The following is a 14,261-nucleotide window of genomic DNA, read 5'->3' as shown; positions in this document are numbered from 1 at the left end:
CTCAGCCTCAAGTCAGCCAAGTTCCCATATCCCATTTCAATGTCCCAAACCCCAGAAGATCATAAGATCAAAGTCTGACAAACAAACTCAGTGCAATTTCCCATTGGAAACTAAGGTCTTCATGCTAAAGACCAATGCCATCAGTCAAGTAGGGTCTATAGCAGGCACCAAAATGCTTTAAAAGTTCCAAGTTTTAATTCCATGCATTGAAGGATAACACAATTTAAAGATGCTTGTACCAAAATAAAAGAAAACAAAGAAACTAAAGGTAACTAAATCAATGTTTAATAACACAATTTACCTTCACTTCCAAAGCAAATGTTGGGACTTTCCTAAAAACATCTCTCAAACTTCTCCATACATAAACATGAATATCATTGCCCTCCTGTATCATTGGTAGGCCAATAGAACCATCAACTCCAATTGCCATGTTGATTCCTACAATCTGAAATATAGCAACCAAGATTTGTATTAGTACCTGTTAGGAGAATATTAGTATTCTTATAGATAATAAATTAGTAAGGGTATTCTTGTAAATAGTCGGTTAGGTTTGTATTCCTATAAATACTAGTTGGTCACTCATAATATGTGACTAGATGTTTTCCTCCCAAGATACCTGTTAACATGGTATCAGAGCAAAAGTCCTAGGGTTAGGGTTAAATATCTAGCAAAAGTCTTGACGCGATACTGTTCATCGCGCACTGTTCACGCGCACTGTTCACGACGCGCGTACTGTTCATCGCGCACTGTTCACGCGGTACTATTCACGACGCACTGTTCACGGCGCACTGTTCATCGCGAATTTTGATTGCTGTTTTGTTTGAAGTGCTATTCGCTATGGTTGAAAGTTTTGCTAATGGGGTTACCACTGATCAAGTTGAATCAAGTTCTTCAGCACATGGGTCCCAGAAAACTGTTACTATATCCGAGGAAGATTATGTTAAATTCTTACAGTACCAAGCTACAAATCACGCATCTCTTCCCTCTGCTTCTTTAGCACAAAAAGGTAATGACTCATAGATTATTGACTCCGGGGCTACTGATCATATGTCAGGTACCTCTAAAATTTTTTCTAATTTTCAAGAGTCTACTCCCTTTCCTCATGTTACTTTAGCTGATGGATCTACCACTAAAGTTAAAGGACTAGGCACTGTAGAAATTAATCCATCACTTCCGCTGTCTTCTGTTCTTTACGTACCCAATTTGCCATTTAATCTAATGTCTGTTAGTAAGCTCACTAAATTTCTACAGTGTACAGTTACTTTTTCTCCTGATTCTGTTGTCATTCAGGATTTGAAGACAAAGAGGACGATTGGTGGAGGGCATGAGCATAATGGTCTTTATTTTCTCAACTTCAATGGTCCGATAGCATGTCCTGCTACTGTTTCTCCTCTTGAAATTCACTGTCGTTTAGGTCATCCGTCTTTACAAAATTTGAAAAAGTTGGTTCCTACTTTGAATCAATTATCTTCGTTAGAATGTGAGTCTTGTCAGTTAGGAAAGCATCATCGTGTTTCTTTTGCTCCTAGAGTCAATAAACGGGTTTCTGAACCCTTTTTGTTAGTTCATTCTGATGTTTGGGGTCCTAGTCGAGTCACTTCAAAGTTAGGTTTTAAATATTTTGTAGTCTTTGTTGATGATTTTTCCAGAGTTACATGGCTTTATTTAATGAAAGATCGTTCAGAATTATATTCCATTTTTTGTGCATTTGTTACAGAAATAAAGAATCAATTTGGTGTGCCTGTACGTATACTTCGCAGTGATAATGCGAAAGAATATTTTTCCACTCCTTTTAATACCTTTATGACTAAGTCTGGTATTATTCATCAGTCCTCTTGTCCTCACACTCCACAACAGAATGGAGTTGCTGAAAGAAAAATTGGGCATTTAATCGAAATTGCTCGAACACTGTTGTTGCACATGAATGTGCCCAAACAATTTTGGAGTGATGCAGTTCTAACTGCATGTTATTTAATTAATCGCATGCCATCTAATATTCTTGGAGGTCAATTACCTCACTCCATTCTTTTTCCTCATGAACCTGTGTTTAAATTGCCTCCTCGTATTTTTGGATGTGTGTGCTTTGTTCATCAGCTTGCTCCGGGGATGGATAAATTAGATTCTCGTGCTATTAAGTGTATTTTTTTAGGATATGCACGAGCGCAAAAAGGGTATAGATGTTACAGTCCAGTTTTAAATCGATTTTTTACTTGTGCTGATGTTACTTTCTTTGAATCCACTCCGTATTTTATCAAGCAAAGTATGTCTTGTGAATTAGACCAGTGTCCCTCTTTTTCCTCTCCTGTTTTACCAATCCCTTCCCCTTTATTACCTGAGTTGTCTAGTCCACCAGATTCCATAGCTCGATTATCTCGTCCTCATCTTCAAGTTTACTCTCGTCGTTCCATGGTTGAGAAAGTTCCTGATATGCCACGCACTTCACCAATTAACTCTCAATCTTCAAATCCAGGTATGACGCCCTCCTCTGAGTTAGATCTTCCTATTGCTTTACGCAAAGGTAAGAGACATTGTACTTCCCATCCTATTTCTAATTTTGTTTCTTATTCTCGTCTCTCTATGTCATATTCTTCTTTTGTTGCTTCTCTTGATTCTATCTCCATTCCTAAGTCTATTACCTATGCTCTTAATCATCCTGGTTGGAGATTAGCTATGCAAGAAGAGATGTCTGCTTTGGAACAAAATGGTACTTGGGATCTTGTCCCTCGTCCTTCAGGTAAGCCTGTTGTTGGTTGTAAATGGGTGTACACTATAAAAGTGCAGCCTAATGGTTCTATTGATAGATTGAAGGCTCGGCTGGTAGCTAGAGGATTTACTCAGGTGTATGGAGTAGACTACTTAGAAACATTTTCTCCTGTTGCAAAGATTACCTCTGTCCGTCTTCTTATCTCTTTGGCAGCAACTTATAATTGGCCATTGCATCAGTTGGATGTGAAAAATGCATTTCTGCATGGAGATTTGGAAGAAGAGGTATATATGGAACAACCTCCTGGATTTGTTGTTCAGGGGGAGAATCCGCGGTTGGTTTGTCGTTTGAAAAAATCCTTATATGGATTGAAACAGTCTCCGAGGGCTTGGTTTGGCCGGTTTAGTAGTGTTGTCATGGAGTTCGGTCTGACAAGATGTGGAGTAGATCACTCTGTATTTTATCGGCATTCTAATGCTGGTAAAATTTTATTAGTTGTTTATGTGGATGACATTGTGATTACAGGTGATGATGTTGTGGGGATCCAGAAACTTAAATCCAATCTGCAGGCAAACTTTCAGACAAAGGATTTAGGTCATCTACAGTATTTTCTGGGTATTGAGGTAGCTCGGTCTAAATATGGGGTTTATTTATGTCAAAGAAAATATGTACTCGATATGTTGAGTGAAGTTGGGATGTTAGGTTGCCGACCTGTGGATACTCCTATGGATCCCAATGTGAAATTAGCAGGAGATCTAGGTGCATTACTTGATGATCCTAAGCAATATCGAAGACTTGTGGGTAAATTAAATTATCTCACTGTAACGAGACCTGACATTTCGTTTGCAGTGAGTGTTGTGAGTCAATTTCTTGATATCCCTCGTACTAGTCATTGGGATGCTGTTATACGGATTCTCAGGTATCTTAAGAGTGCTCCTGGAAAAGGGTTGCTGTATCAAAATCATGGACACACTGATATTGAAGGATATAGTGATGCAGATTGGGCTGGTTCTGCCTCAGATCGAAGATCGACTACAGGATATTGTGTGTTTGTTGGTGGTAATTTAGTGTCGTGGAAGAGTAAGAAGCAAACAGTTGTATCCAGATCAAGTGCAGAATCTGAATACCGCGCTATGGCTCACACTGTGTGTGAGTTGGTTTGGTTGAAGAGCATGTTACTGGAACTTGGGTTTGAGCATAAACAGCCTATGAATTTAGTGTGTGATAATCAGGCGGCTGTTCATATTGCGTCTAATCCAGTGTTTCATGAAAGGACAAAACATATTGAAGTTGATTGTCATTTCATTCGAGAGAAATTGCTTGACGGGGTCATCAAGACATCTCATGTACCGTCTGTAGATCAATTAGCTGATGTATTTACCAAGAGTTTAGGGGGCTCTAGGGTGAAATACATTTGTAACAAGTTGGGTGCTTATGATATATATGCTCCAACTTGAGGGGGAGTGTTAGGAGAATATTAGTATTCTTATAGATAATAAATTAGTAAGGGTATTCTTGTAAATAGTCGGTTAGGTTTGTACTCCTATAAATACTAGTTGGTCACTCATAATATGGGACTAGATGTTTTCCTCCCAAGATACCTGTTAACAGTACCTAAAACTTTGGTTTAAAATAAGAAAACGATGAAAATTAATTACCTCAGCATCAAGAATGTCCAGATGAACAGCCGAAGGATCTTTCTCGGGGCAACCATGCCAACTAAATTCGTTTTTGACTCGTAAATGGCCTAGATCAAGTTGCATGAAGCTGCATCAAAGAAATGCAATAAGTTCGTACTTTCAAGATAAGTCAGCTATAATTCTTGCACTTATGCAAGTCATGAAACAAGCATGATGCAAATAGAAGGTCAGTAAATCATGTAGAAAGGTTGGCAAAATGGAAGAATGGGTTAGAAATTGAGAAATTGAGTCAAATAAAGCAGCGAGGCAGATATAGTACTCTATGTCCAAATGCTGGAAACAAGCCTTATTTAGTATAAAGAATATATGCATATAAAATTTAAGATCCATAATTAAAACATAAGTTTCCTAAAGCTTAAGACATCATGTATATGGCAAACCCCCAAGAAAATGAAAGTCAGAGAATACATTGTGCACATAAAAGCACCCACTAAAAAATACCAAAATATTGAGCATGTACTAACTCTGTGCTTGTCGAATTTCTTGGGACTATTATGATTGGAGTGTCTAGCGAGAGATCCAGCTTAATGGCAGAAGCACCATCAATCTCATACTTCTGAATCAACCATTCAATACCTCCAACTTTATCAACAAGTTTGATTGCTTCCTCAGTATGTGGAGTGGCGAGCTCCATAAAGTAAGCAGTTATCTAAAGAAACACATGCAGCTCTTACTCAAAAATGTAATGCACAATTAATGGCAAAAGAATACAATGTAAAATAATTTAAGCAAAAGGAAGACAGATGTAGGTAGCTTTCATATCCAAAATGCTCTTGCATATCACCATATTATATCAGCAACAAACATGCCTAGATGCTGTTATATCCTATAAAGCATAACAGAAATTTCTTATGGCTTATCTGACAAGGATAAACACACACACTTACAGATAGGAATATATAAAGAGAGGATATACACAATTGCATGCATAAGAGAGAGGGGATATGTTATCTTCATGCAATTGAGGAGCCATTGCAGAAGAAAGGAGGAGGCAGCCCACGTTCAAAAGACATCTATCCATCTATGAATCTAGGACATCATGCTTATTAAGCTAAAGAAGTAATCATGGAGCAGTACAAAAAAAAAATCAAACTAACCTCCTGAACAAATCTATAGAGGAAAACAATTCGAACTGCAGAAAGTCGGCCATGCAAGCTGTAGTCATATCCTTCATAATCATCATCTTCAGTACTGTAAGAACTAAACTTGAACTGAGACACACATGCACGCATACAGAGAGGTTAATAAACAATAGACAATAAACTTCAAAGTTTTTAACTAATTCAGTACATATGAAATGGATTGGTAGGGTACCTGCACAAGGGATTCAGTACCCTGATTTCGTATATCACAGAGCCATCCCCAAAAGTTATTTGATCCAAGTGAGAGATCACGCAGCCTAAGGTTTCCTAGTGATCCTTCTACACTAGTAGAGCTTGGATGAACCTTAGTCCAGGCAAAACATGAAGAGCAATAAGCAGGTCATATTGCATAGCACAAAAAAAAAAGAAATTAATCCATACTTTTCCTGAAAAAGATTGAATCGAGGATTGCCCGGTACAATAAGCCATCAAATGACATGAGAATAAACAATCCAGGGACTCTAGAACTAAATGTCAAAATTTACAACACAAATGGCATCAATATCACACCTTGATATCCAACAAGAAACTTTCTTGCACAAACATAGCGAGCTGAGAGCCATCCTCATTGTTGAGAAATACAGTCACACTGTCAACATTCATATTCATATAAAACACAACCCGACCTTTCCCATAGCCCAGCAACCCTGTAACAAATGAATTCCCATATTCTTCGGTCTTCTCTTTCTTCACTGAAGATTCATCATCTGAAACATTTACCGCCTTTGAACTATTTACCCCACTATTTGCTGAACTAATTTGAAAGCCAAAATTGATCAAAGCAACAAGAGTAGGTCTGTTGCAATAAAATTCCAACTTGGACATCCTAATACTCATCTGCAAAGGTTTTTAACAATAAATTAGCCAGCAAATGAAACAATTAATTTCCAAATGTTTACTACCACCATGTTTAAAAAAGATCATGCAATTACCTGTGTATCAATACCATCATAATCAGGAGAAGCAGGACTTCGTGTCAAGTATATAACAGAAACAAAGTCAGTGTCATCAGCACCCTCTGCCTCATAGAAAACATCACTGGCAACACTTTTTCCCTTCAACTTGTCTTTCTCATCAATATATGTTTCAGGAGAATCAGGCAAGAGCATGAATTCTGGCAAAGCATCTTTGAAGTTATCATCCTCTTCCATCATCAACTGCTCTCTCCTATCAGATTCCAACAAATCAAGGTTGTGGCCTGAATCTCGATCCCCAACAAAAGAGCGGGCTAGATACCGTGGACCAGAAGAGGAGGAGCCCTGGTGTTCATCCTTAATTTTCAATGAGTGCAGTTTCATCTTAACAGATAGGTCACCTATGCAACGTGATACACACACCTAAAAAGAGCAAAGCAACACATGTTGAAGATGGTAAATACCAACATCTCAATACGCAAGCAAATCAAACAATTGCAAGATGAACCAAAGCTGAATTAATCCCTGAAATAGTTACGCAATCTACAGATAACTATGGGATATTTATCATATATTCATCTACAGATAAATAGAGGATAAATATAGGATACTTTGCAGCACATAAAATGCACAGAAGTGAGGATAAATATAGGATATTTTTCCTGCCAGACAGTCAAAAAGGAGAAGATAACTTTCATTCACTTTCCCATCTCTCCTCGCACCAAAACACTATGACAGATTTCTATTCTTATTTCATCAGCTACCGTTTCTGCATGGAAAAGACGCATAGGAAAGAATAAAGATTCTTTAATCTGTGAGCCTAGAACATACCTATGAAAAACTAATCACTTGGACATCATATAAGAACATAATGTAAAGAAGAATATTATTCAAAATACTATTGAATATTCCAGACATAATGTAGAGAAGAATCTTATTCAAAATACCATTAAATATTCCAGTATACAACACGTAACACACCTTTCCCCCACCAGCAAGAACCTGAAGAATTATACTCTCCTCAAGTCTCCTGTTCATCTCATCTTCGGACTGCAAATTGGCAAGTAAATAGCAGAGACAAATTACACTAAGAGCTATCTAAATAACTGATAGGATTATCATAATGGAAATTCAACTGTAATTAGCATGGAAAAGCACAAGACCAACCTTGCCGTATAACGATAATTTTGTTTCTACCAATGTCCCGTTAACAACAAGGTCAACTGACTTCACATGAATGGCATGAGATTCAGCAAGCTCTGATGCATCATTACTTAATTCTCCAAATACATCTACAGATGAAGGAGCCTATCCCCAAAGATTATGAAAATTAGTGTACAAAAACAATAATATACAGCATTTCAAGTTTGACTACCAAAACAAAATAATTTTGAATCATACAGAAGCTCGATATGTAGCCTGCACAAGTCCTCTCATCCAAGCTGCCTTCTCCTCCTCATCTCGAAACTCAATAATCAAACTGCTAAAAGACTCCAGAGCCTAAGGAGGTTGCATAAGATTGAGTTCATGACAAAAATCTCCATAAAAGAATGCAAAGGCATACACGTTAAAGGCATGGTTAAGAAACAAAGATCAAATTCAGACAAGTTCTAGCCAGAACCAATAATACAATTAAAACAAAATTTCAAGCCAAAATGAATATTTTGATTAAAACAACTAAAGGAAACCAGTATAAAATTCAAGGATTAGGAAAAAAATAAGTGCAAAATCCCCTGCATAAAATGAAGCATGAGAAAACCTTAATATGCTGTCTTATATATCTGTTCATTATTATCAAATCAAAATCTGATGTCTGACAAAGAAACTTGGGACCAATTCAGCACAAAAAAGAGGCTCAATAGGAAGAATATACATCATTGAGCTATTTTAATAATTCTACTGCCAATCAACAATTGAGGGCATGGGAAATGGCTAGAACATATGTCTTGAACAACAAAGCTAAATAATAAGGTTTGCTTTCATCCAAACTTGTGATAATACAAAGCATACGGTAACTCTTCAAAATTTTCCACAGCACTAGTTTGTCGCACAATAGGTGAAATACTGGGCTTCAATGATCTATACCATCCTTTGCTTTAAAGACTCTATGGCTGTGTTTGAATAGAGGGAATGTTGTGTGGGAAAGTGAAAGGCAGGAAAGCGAGGCAAAGGAAAACTAAAATTATTTTCCAGGCACATTTGGTTGCCCAAAAAAGTTTGAGAGGAAATGGGAACATAGTGATATGGTAGCAGGTATTCAAATGTTGTCTAACCAACTATTTTGCACAAAACACAATGCAGGAAAGTGGAGAGCAGTGCAGAAAAAATTGAAACTAACCAAAAATACATGAAGAAAAATATATTTAACTTTCCTTCACTTTGCCACACTATTCCTAGCAAACAGACAAATGCCTAGATAATTTGCTGCCTTCCTGGATCCTCATATATGGTTCTAGCCTCATATCAGGGCCTTCAACTACTTAGATACTATAACAATAAGTCCAATAGCGAAAAAAAAAAAAAAAAAAGTTCACAACTTGATCCTCAAAGTACACATTGCCTACCTTTTTAGCGTCAACACCTCTGACACAAACAGCAAGACAGCAAAGTGAACCACCAACATTGGCAGGAGGAACTTCAAAAACTTGTTTACCAGCCATGCTGCAACACATCAACATATATTAAGTAATACTGAAGAAAGAACACCTACAGATCAAAACTAAAAATCTTTTCTTAACAGGCAACCAAAAGAGCATGACAAAAGAGTTTTATTTGGCACTCATATGTACACCAAAAATTGCTCAACTAAAAGGAGCAACAGGTTGAATACGAATGACAGTAATAAGTCAACCTCAAGCAGCGCTGGTAACTGTGGGATGTTTCAGACTCCAGAATGTAAAGATAAAAGCCAGATAACACAATAAAACAAGGTTCCCATGCTGCAACAGAATAGCCAATCCCCTGAAAGGAAAGAATATGATTAGTAGATTGAGATGAAGAGAAATATTCTAGTGCTGATTACATTCTCTGAGCAAACAATTACCCTCCAAACAAGTATCCGAGTATCTGTTGCAAGATCTGGAGGATTCCAGGGGGCAAACTCAGTCTGCAAACTATCAGTCACAAGTTGCTCGGAGGTTTCCATTGTTCCATATAATATATTTACCAATTCCATAAGCCAGCAATATCTGGCAGGTGAAAAATGGATGCCAAGGCTTGGCATTTGAATGGAAACACGGGTTGACGGATGGCTTGGATGCGGTGCCTTAATCTTCATCAACATAACAAAATAAAAAACAAAAAACCAGTATAACGATAATCAATAACTAAAACATTAATCTTGATTGTTAAACACTTCAATGTAATGATACTCCTCTATCAAGCATACCTGATCAATAATAATAGCCATTCCACACCTATCAACTAAAGAATATATGCTATCTACATCTTGCAAACTAGGAGAAATTGAAGGCAGACACGCCAAACTGCAACTTTGACTATCCAAACCACAATCTGAAAAGAAAGCAGCAATGTCCCTGCCGGAAATGAAAAAACGAGAATATAGACTTTGGCCCTGATCATTGAACTGATCATCATCCTGCAAGTTTGACAAACAGGTTTAGCCAATAATATGCAGAGTCATGACAAGAATTAATAAAAATTTACATACCTTGGTGCGCAGTGTAAAATGACCAAAATCAAAAAGAAGATGGCAATCGCATTGAGAAGAAGCAGCAGTTCTAATGGGAATTCGTACTTTTGGAGCATCAAGATCAATATCAAGAGCAAATCTGAAAGACCGAAACAATAAGTCAGAAACGCAAGCTTCTCCTCAAAAAACAAAGCATGGATCAACAGTTTACAAGAAGAGCTAAACACCCCTGAAAGCTATTGGCACATTCTAAAGAATAACTGAAGCATAAAGGACTTTAGGAGCACAAGTAAAATTCATAAACAAACTGAGAAGCAGAGCCAACTTTCTCAATTTGTAAGTTAAAATAAGGACGACGTAAAGCACCAACAAAAAGATACAAATCGACAGAGCAGACAGAATGGCAAAATCCACATATACCAAGTACAAATGGGATTTTTTTATAATTAAAAAGACCTGAAAAATAAAATTCAACTAAAAATGTTATGCTAAAGGACAGTGCATCTAGCCTCTTCAACATCTGAATGTTTATTCTAAAAAGTCATACAAATTTATAACACAGTCGTTGAAGGAAGACTGTGAGGGAAGTGTGGCATTCAAACCATGGTTAAGACTGGCCAATTAATATGCAATGTTCTCCTCTTCTCCTTATGTACACTTAGGTAATTATCAATCAAAAGAAAATTTACAAAGTAGGGATTGCAGAAATAAGTCTGGAACCTTTTAACACTCCAGACAAAGAATTAAAAACATAAAATTCGTGTCCCATCCAAACTAAGGAAAATTCGAATCATGTAGACATGGTATAGAAGAGAAACATTAGGCAGTGGACACCAAAATTGGAATCACTTCCCTCTCAACAAGAGCTATCAGGAAACCACACCATAAAAAGTACCATTCTCTCTCCAACTCAAGCACATGGGCTTTTGATTCAACACCAAATGAGGTTGATTAGGTACCACTTAAAAACATTTTCAAATACTACAATTATTTTGTAGAGTCATAAAGAATCTTCTTATCTCTATAACCAAATCCAAATGTGAAAAAATTGAAGGAATATTCAATTGGCTAACCTGCTTTGCTCTTCTAACACCATTTGAAATTGCTCTTGAGCTCTACGAGTCACTTTCTCAATCTTATGCTGTCATAGATGATAAAGCATTTTTCATTATATCACAAGTTAACCAACAAGAAACTAGATCAGACTTTTTGACACAAAATGATAATTAAAACAAAAACTGGCACAAAATCATGATACCTGCAATGCAGTTGCAGTTTCCAGTGCAACTGCAGGGCTAACAGCATTACTTCTCTTCAGAAAGTCCAGAAAGCGATTGTAACTTTCCATGAAAACCTATCAAATCGTTGACAATTCAGAATATTTGAGAAATTCAATCCAAAAGCAACAAAAGGGAGCAACCAAAATGTTTGACTCTACATTATTGCAAAAAAATTGTTCCATTAGTTTATCTTCCAATTCAATGCAAAGGTAAGGTTACTTGCAAAGAAATCAATGCTTTCACTAGGATGATGGATCTTAACCAAATTAACCCTAGTGACTGCTATAAATAAGGTTCTTCTACAAGCCAGTATGGACATTGCTGTGTAAGTGTGCTAAATCTCCCATGTACCGAAAAACAGGGAATGAGTGGAATTATGGGTATGCTAATAGGAATCGTGTTGATAACTTGTTAACCTGTCTTCTCAGTTGACTCTTGAAGTGTCCCTATCTTACATGAAAAAAAATTCAGAAAAGGCATGGCATTGGAAAGAAGCTCTCAAATCCTAAGTTCCTGATATCTGTTTCAGAGTCCATCCATAGATCTGTAAAAGTTGAATGGATTGAGCATTCCAATAAAATAAAATAAAAAGAATCCTCCACAAAATCTCCCTACCCAAAATCCTAACCCCACCCCCCAAAAAAATCAAAGGGTCCAATGTTTTCACGTCCTCCAGATCACAATTTGCGAGACTGCAGCAAGAGAGATTACTTTAGCACAAAGTTTTCATTCAATACTACTACTGTCACTGTGTGATTCCACTGAAATATCAATGCATAACTTTCAGTTTGGCTGCAGAAACTCATGCTGCTAGATATCGTGCTGATTTGACTCTGGAAGGAAAAAAGGTTCAATAATACTTCCAAAAAGTAAAGAACCAAGTGCATGATAAAAGATAAATGTCCTTTACAATGACTTGCCACAATTACTGATAATATGGAAAGTAGTAGCAGCATCTACCAAACCAGGGAAAACATAAGCAGATCTTTCTTATGATACAGAAGGTTCCGTTTGCAATTGTATTGGCTTATTTTACACATCATTTATGGAAAGCAACAACAAACAGAGGACCTCCAAATAATAATAAAGATAAATGCTTTTACTTAATTCATGCAAACAAATCTGATTACCGTGACATGGCAGGGAGAAATTGTTGCCGAAAGCCTCCAGTCTAGATTTTCCCCCGTTGGTGAATAAACAAAACTACCAGCTAATGCATTCACCTTCTGCTCGCTGCAAACACTCTGAAACAAAAATTACTACATTAAAAAAAAAATGTCCTGCTATGGATTGAAGCAAACCATCATTTCATGATACTGCCCCATCTGGACAGGTGAAAGGATCTCACAATACCCACCATCAAATAAAAAATTGTTTTATAATTTCCTAATGTTCCCCTAAAAATGTCCAATAAGCATTCAAGACAGTATTTCTTTGCAGATGGACTGGCAAACTAAGACCCAACTTCATGGAATTTTCCTTAAAACAAAAGATCAAGGAACTCATTAAACGCAAAAACAGACTAAGAGATAACTAGCTCCTTTCGAGAATTGTAGTTTCGCTACGAGTTTCAATCAAAAGTGCAATATAAACAACAGCAAAAATGAGAAGCGTCAAAGTAATCAGAAGCAGTCAAAAGTCCGAGTTGAGCTAAAAACAACTAATCGGTATTAACCTACTATAAAACATCAAATAGTAACAGTGTAGGAAAAGGCAATTTACAGGATTTCCATATCTTGTTCCATTCTATTTATTTACTGTCTAAACACTTGTTAATTTGCATAATGACTAGCTTAAATCGTGCCGTAGTAAACAAAGCATTCTGCAAAAGGCAAACCTGGGCAAGAGAGCCTTCAGGAGCAGACAATCCATAGAACTTCAATGTCACATCACAGTGTGTGCTTCGATGCTTGAATTTGGTCGACACATGAAGATTCTCGAATCTACCACAAGCAATCTCAGTATCATCGATATTGATGATCCTAGCAGCAGCTCTAGTTATAGATACATCGACCAAGTATCTGATCATATTTTGCATTTCTTTTGCTGGATGTAAGGTCAAATCCTCATCTGATTGGAAGCTCAATAGGTTATTGATTGCCTGCCATTCTTCTTTAGTCAATCTTTCCTCCACTATCTGTGATCCCTCAGAAGTATTGTCTGCTGAGACATCTTCAGGAGGAGTTCGCCTGAGATTGAAAGAACTATTTAAACCCATTGAAAATGGACTAAGTGACAAATCTAAATATATTGTCAAGAAAAGGAAAGAAACTCAGAAAAACAAAGCAGCATATAAACAAGGGACACAAACATAAAAAAATTCAAGAAAATAAACAATTACAAACCATCGAAAGGAAAACCAGCTTCTCTTCCTAAGCATCTTCTGTTCTGCTGCTTCCTTCGATTTTACAGATTCAACCTTAGCATGGGCAAGTAACCTAGAGGGACACATCCAATATACAGAAAACTCATCACCCACGACCATAAACATGACAATACAAGATCAATTATATTTTCTTTTACAAGTCCATCATATGCATAGTAATTTATCTAGGGAAAAGAAGCTGTTGCACAGAATACCATCAAGTATACATCAACCGTATTCCCATTTGGAAAACTTCTGAAGATTTAATTGCATCAGGTATGACAGGTTCATATAAAGTCTGCTCTCAACAATCAAAAGAAAAATTTCTATTTGTCGTCCATTTAACTAGGGATAATAGAGCATTGTCACATCATGAAGCATCCAACACTATCATCTGAATAGCAGATATGATGCAAACTCAAAGAATTAGTAGGAGGCTGAGATCTACAATTATCAAGTTCAACTAAGGAAAGGGTAAATGAACACCACAGCAAGACATAACCT

General features: G+C 36.9%; 1 protein-coding gene across 1 annotated transcript in view; it reads right to left on the bottom strand.

Annotated features, from left to right (window-relative positions):
* The window catches only part of LOC113764445, a 45,429-nt gene that overhangs the window by 20,241 nt on the left and 10,927 nt on the right, over nt 1-14,261 (bottom strand). The window contains exons 13-32 of the mRNA XM_027308352.1: nt 13,738-13,830; nt 13,230-13,581; nt 12,523-12,636; nt 11,371-11,466; nt 11,186-11,253; nt 10,131-10,251; nt 9,849-10,058; nt 9,504-9,731; nt 9,312-9,421; nt 9,025-9,121; nt 7,862-7,960; nt 7,628-7,768; nt 7,442-7,510; nt 6,479-6,883; nt 6,057-6,383; nt 5,719-5,850; nt 5,502-5,615; nt 4,869-5,053; nt 4,363-4,471; nt 302-445 (exon numbers count right to left, since the gene is read on the bottom strand). Of these exons, the coding sequence (XP_027164153.1) occupies nt 302-445; nt 4,363-4,471; nt 4,869-5,053; nt 5,502-5,615; nt 5,719-5,850; nt 6,057-6,383; nt 6,479-6,883; nt 7,442-7,510; nt 7,628-7,768; nt 7,862-7,960; nt 9,025-9,121; nt 9,312-9,421; nt 9,504-9,731; nt 9,849-10,058; nt 10,131-10,251; nt 11,186-11,253; nt 11,371-11,466; nt 12,523-12,636; nt 13,230-13,581; nt 13,738-13,830 (3,214 nt within the window). The remainder of the gene's footprint in view (nt 1-301; nt 446-4,362; nt 4,472-4,868; nt 5,054-5,501; nt 5,616-5,718; nt 5,851-6,056; nt 6,384-6,478; nt 6,884-7,441; nt 7,511-7,627; nt 7,769-7,861; nt 7,961-9,024; nt 9,122-9,311; nt 9,422-9,503; nt 9,732-9,848; nt 10,059-10,130; nt 10,252-11,185; nt 11,254-11,370; nt 11,467-12,522; nt 12,637-13,229; nt 13,582-13,737; nt 13,831-14,261) is intronic.

This window comes from Coffea eugenioides, chromosome 3 (genome assembly GCF_003713205.1).
Source record: "Coffea eugenioides isolate CCC68of chromosome 3, Ceug_1.0, whole genome shotgun sequence".
Classification (NCBI taxonomy): Eukaryota; Viridiplantae; Streptophyta; class Magnoliopsida; order Gentianales; family Rubiaceae; genus Coffea; species Coffea eugenioides.
The sequence above is the reverse complement of the archived record's forward strand: the minus strand, read 5'-3'. Positions and strand labels throughout refer to the sequence as shown.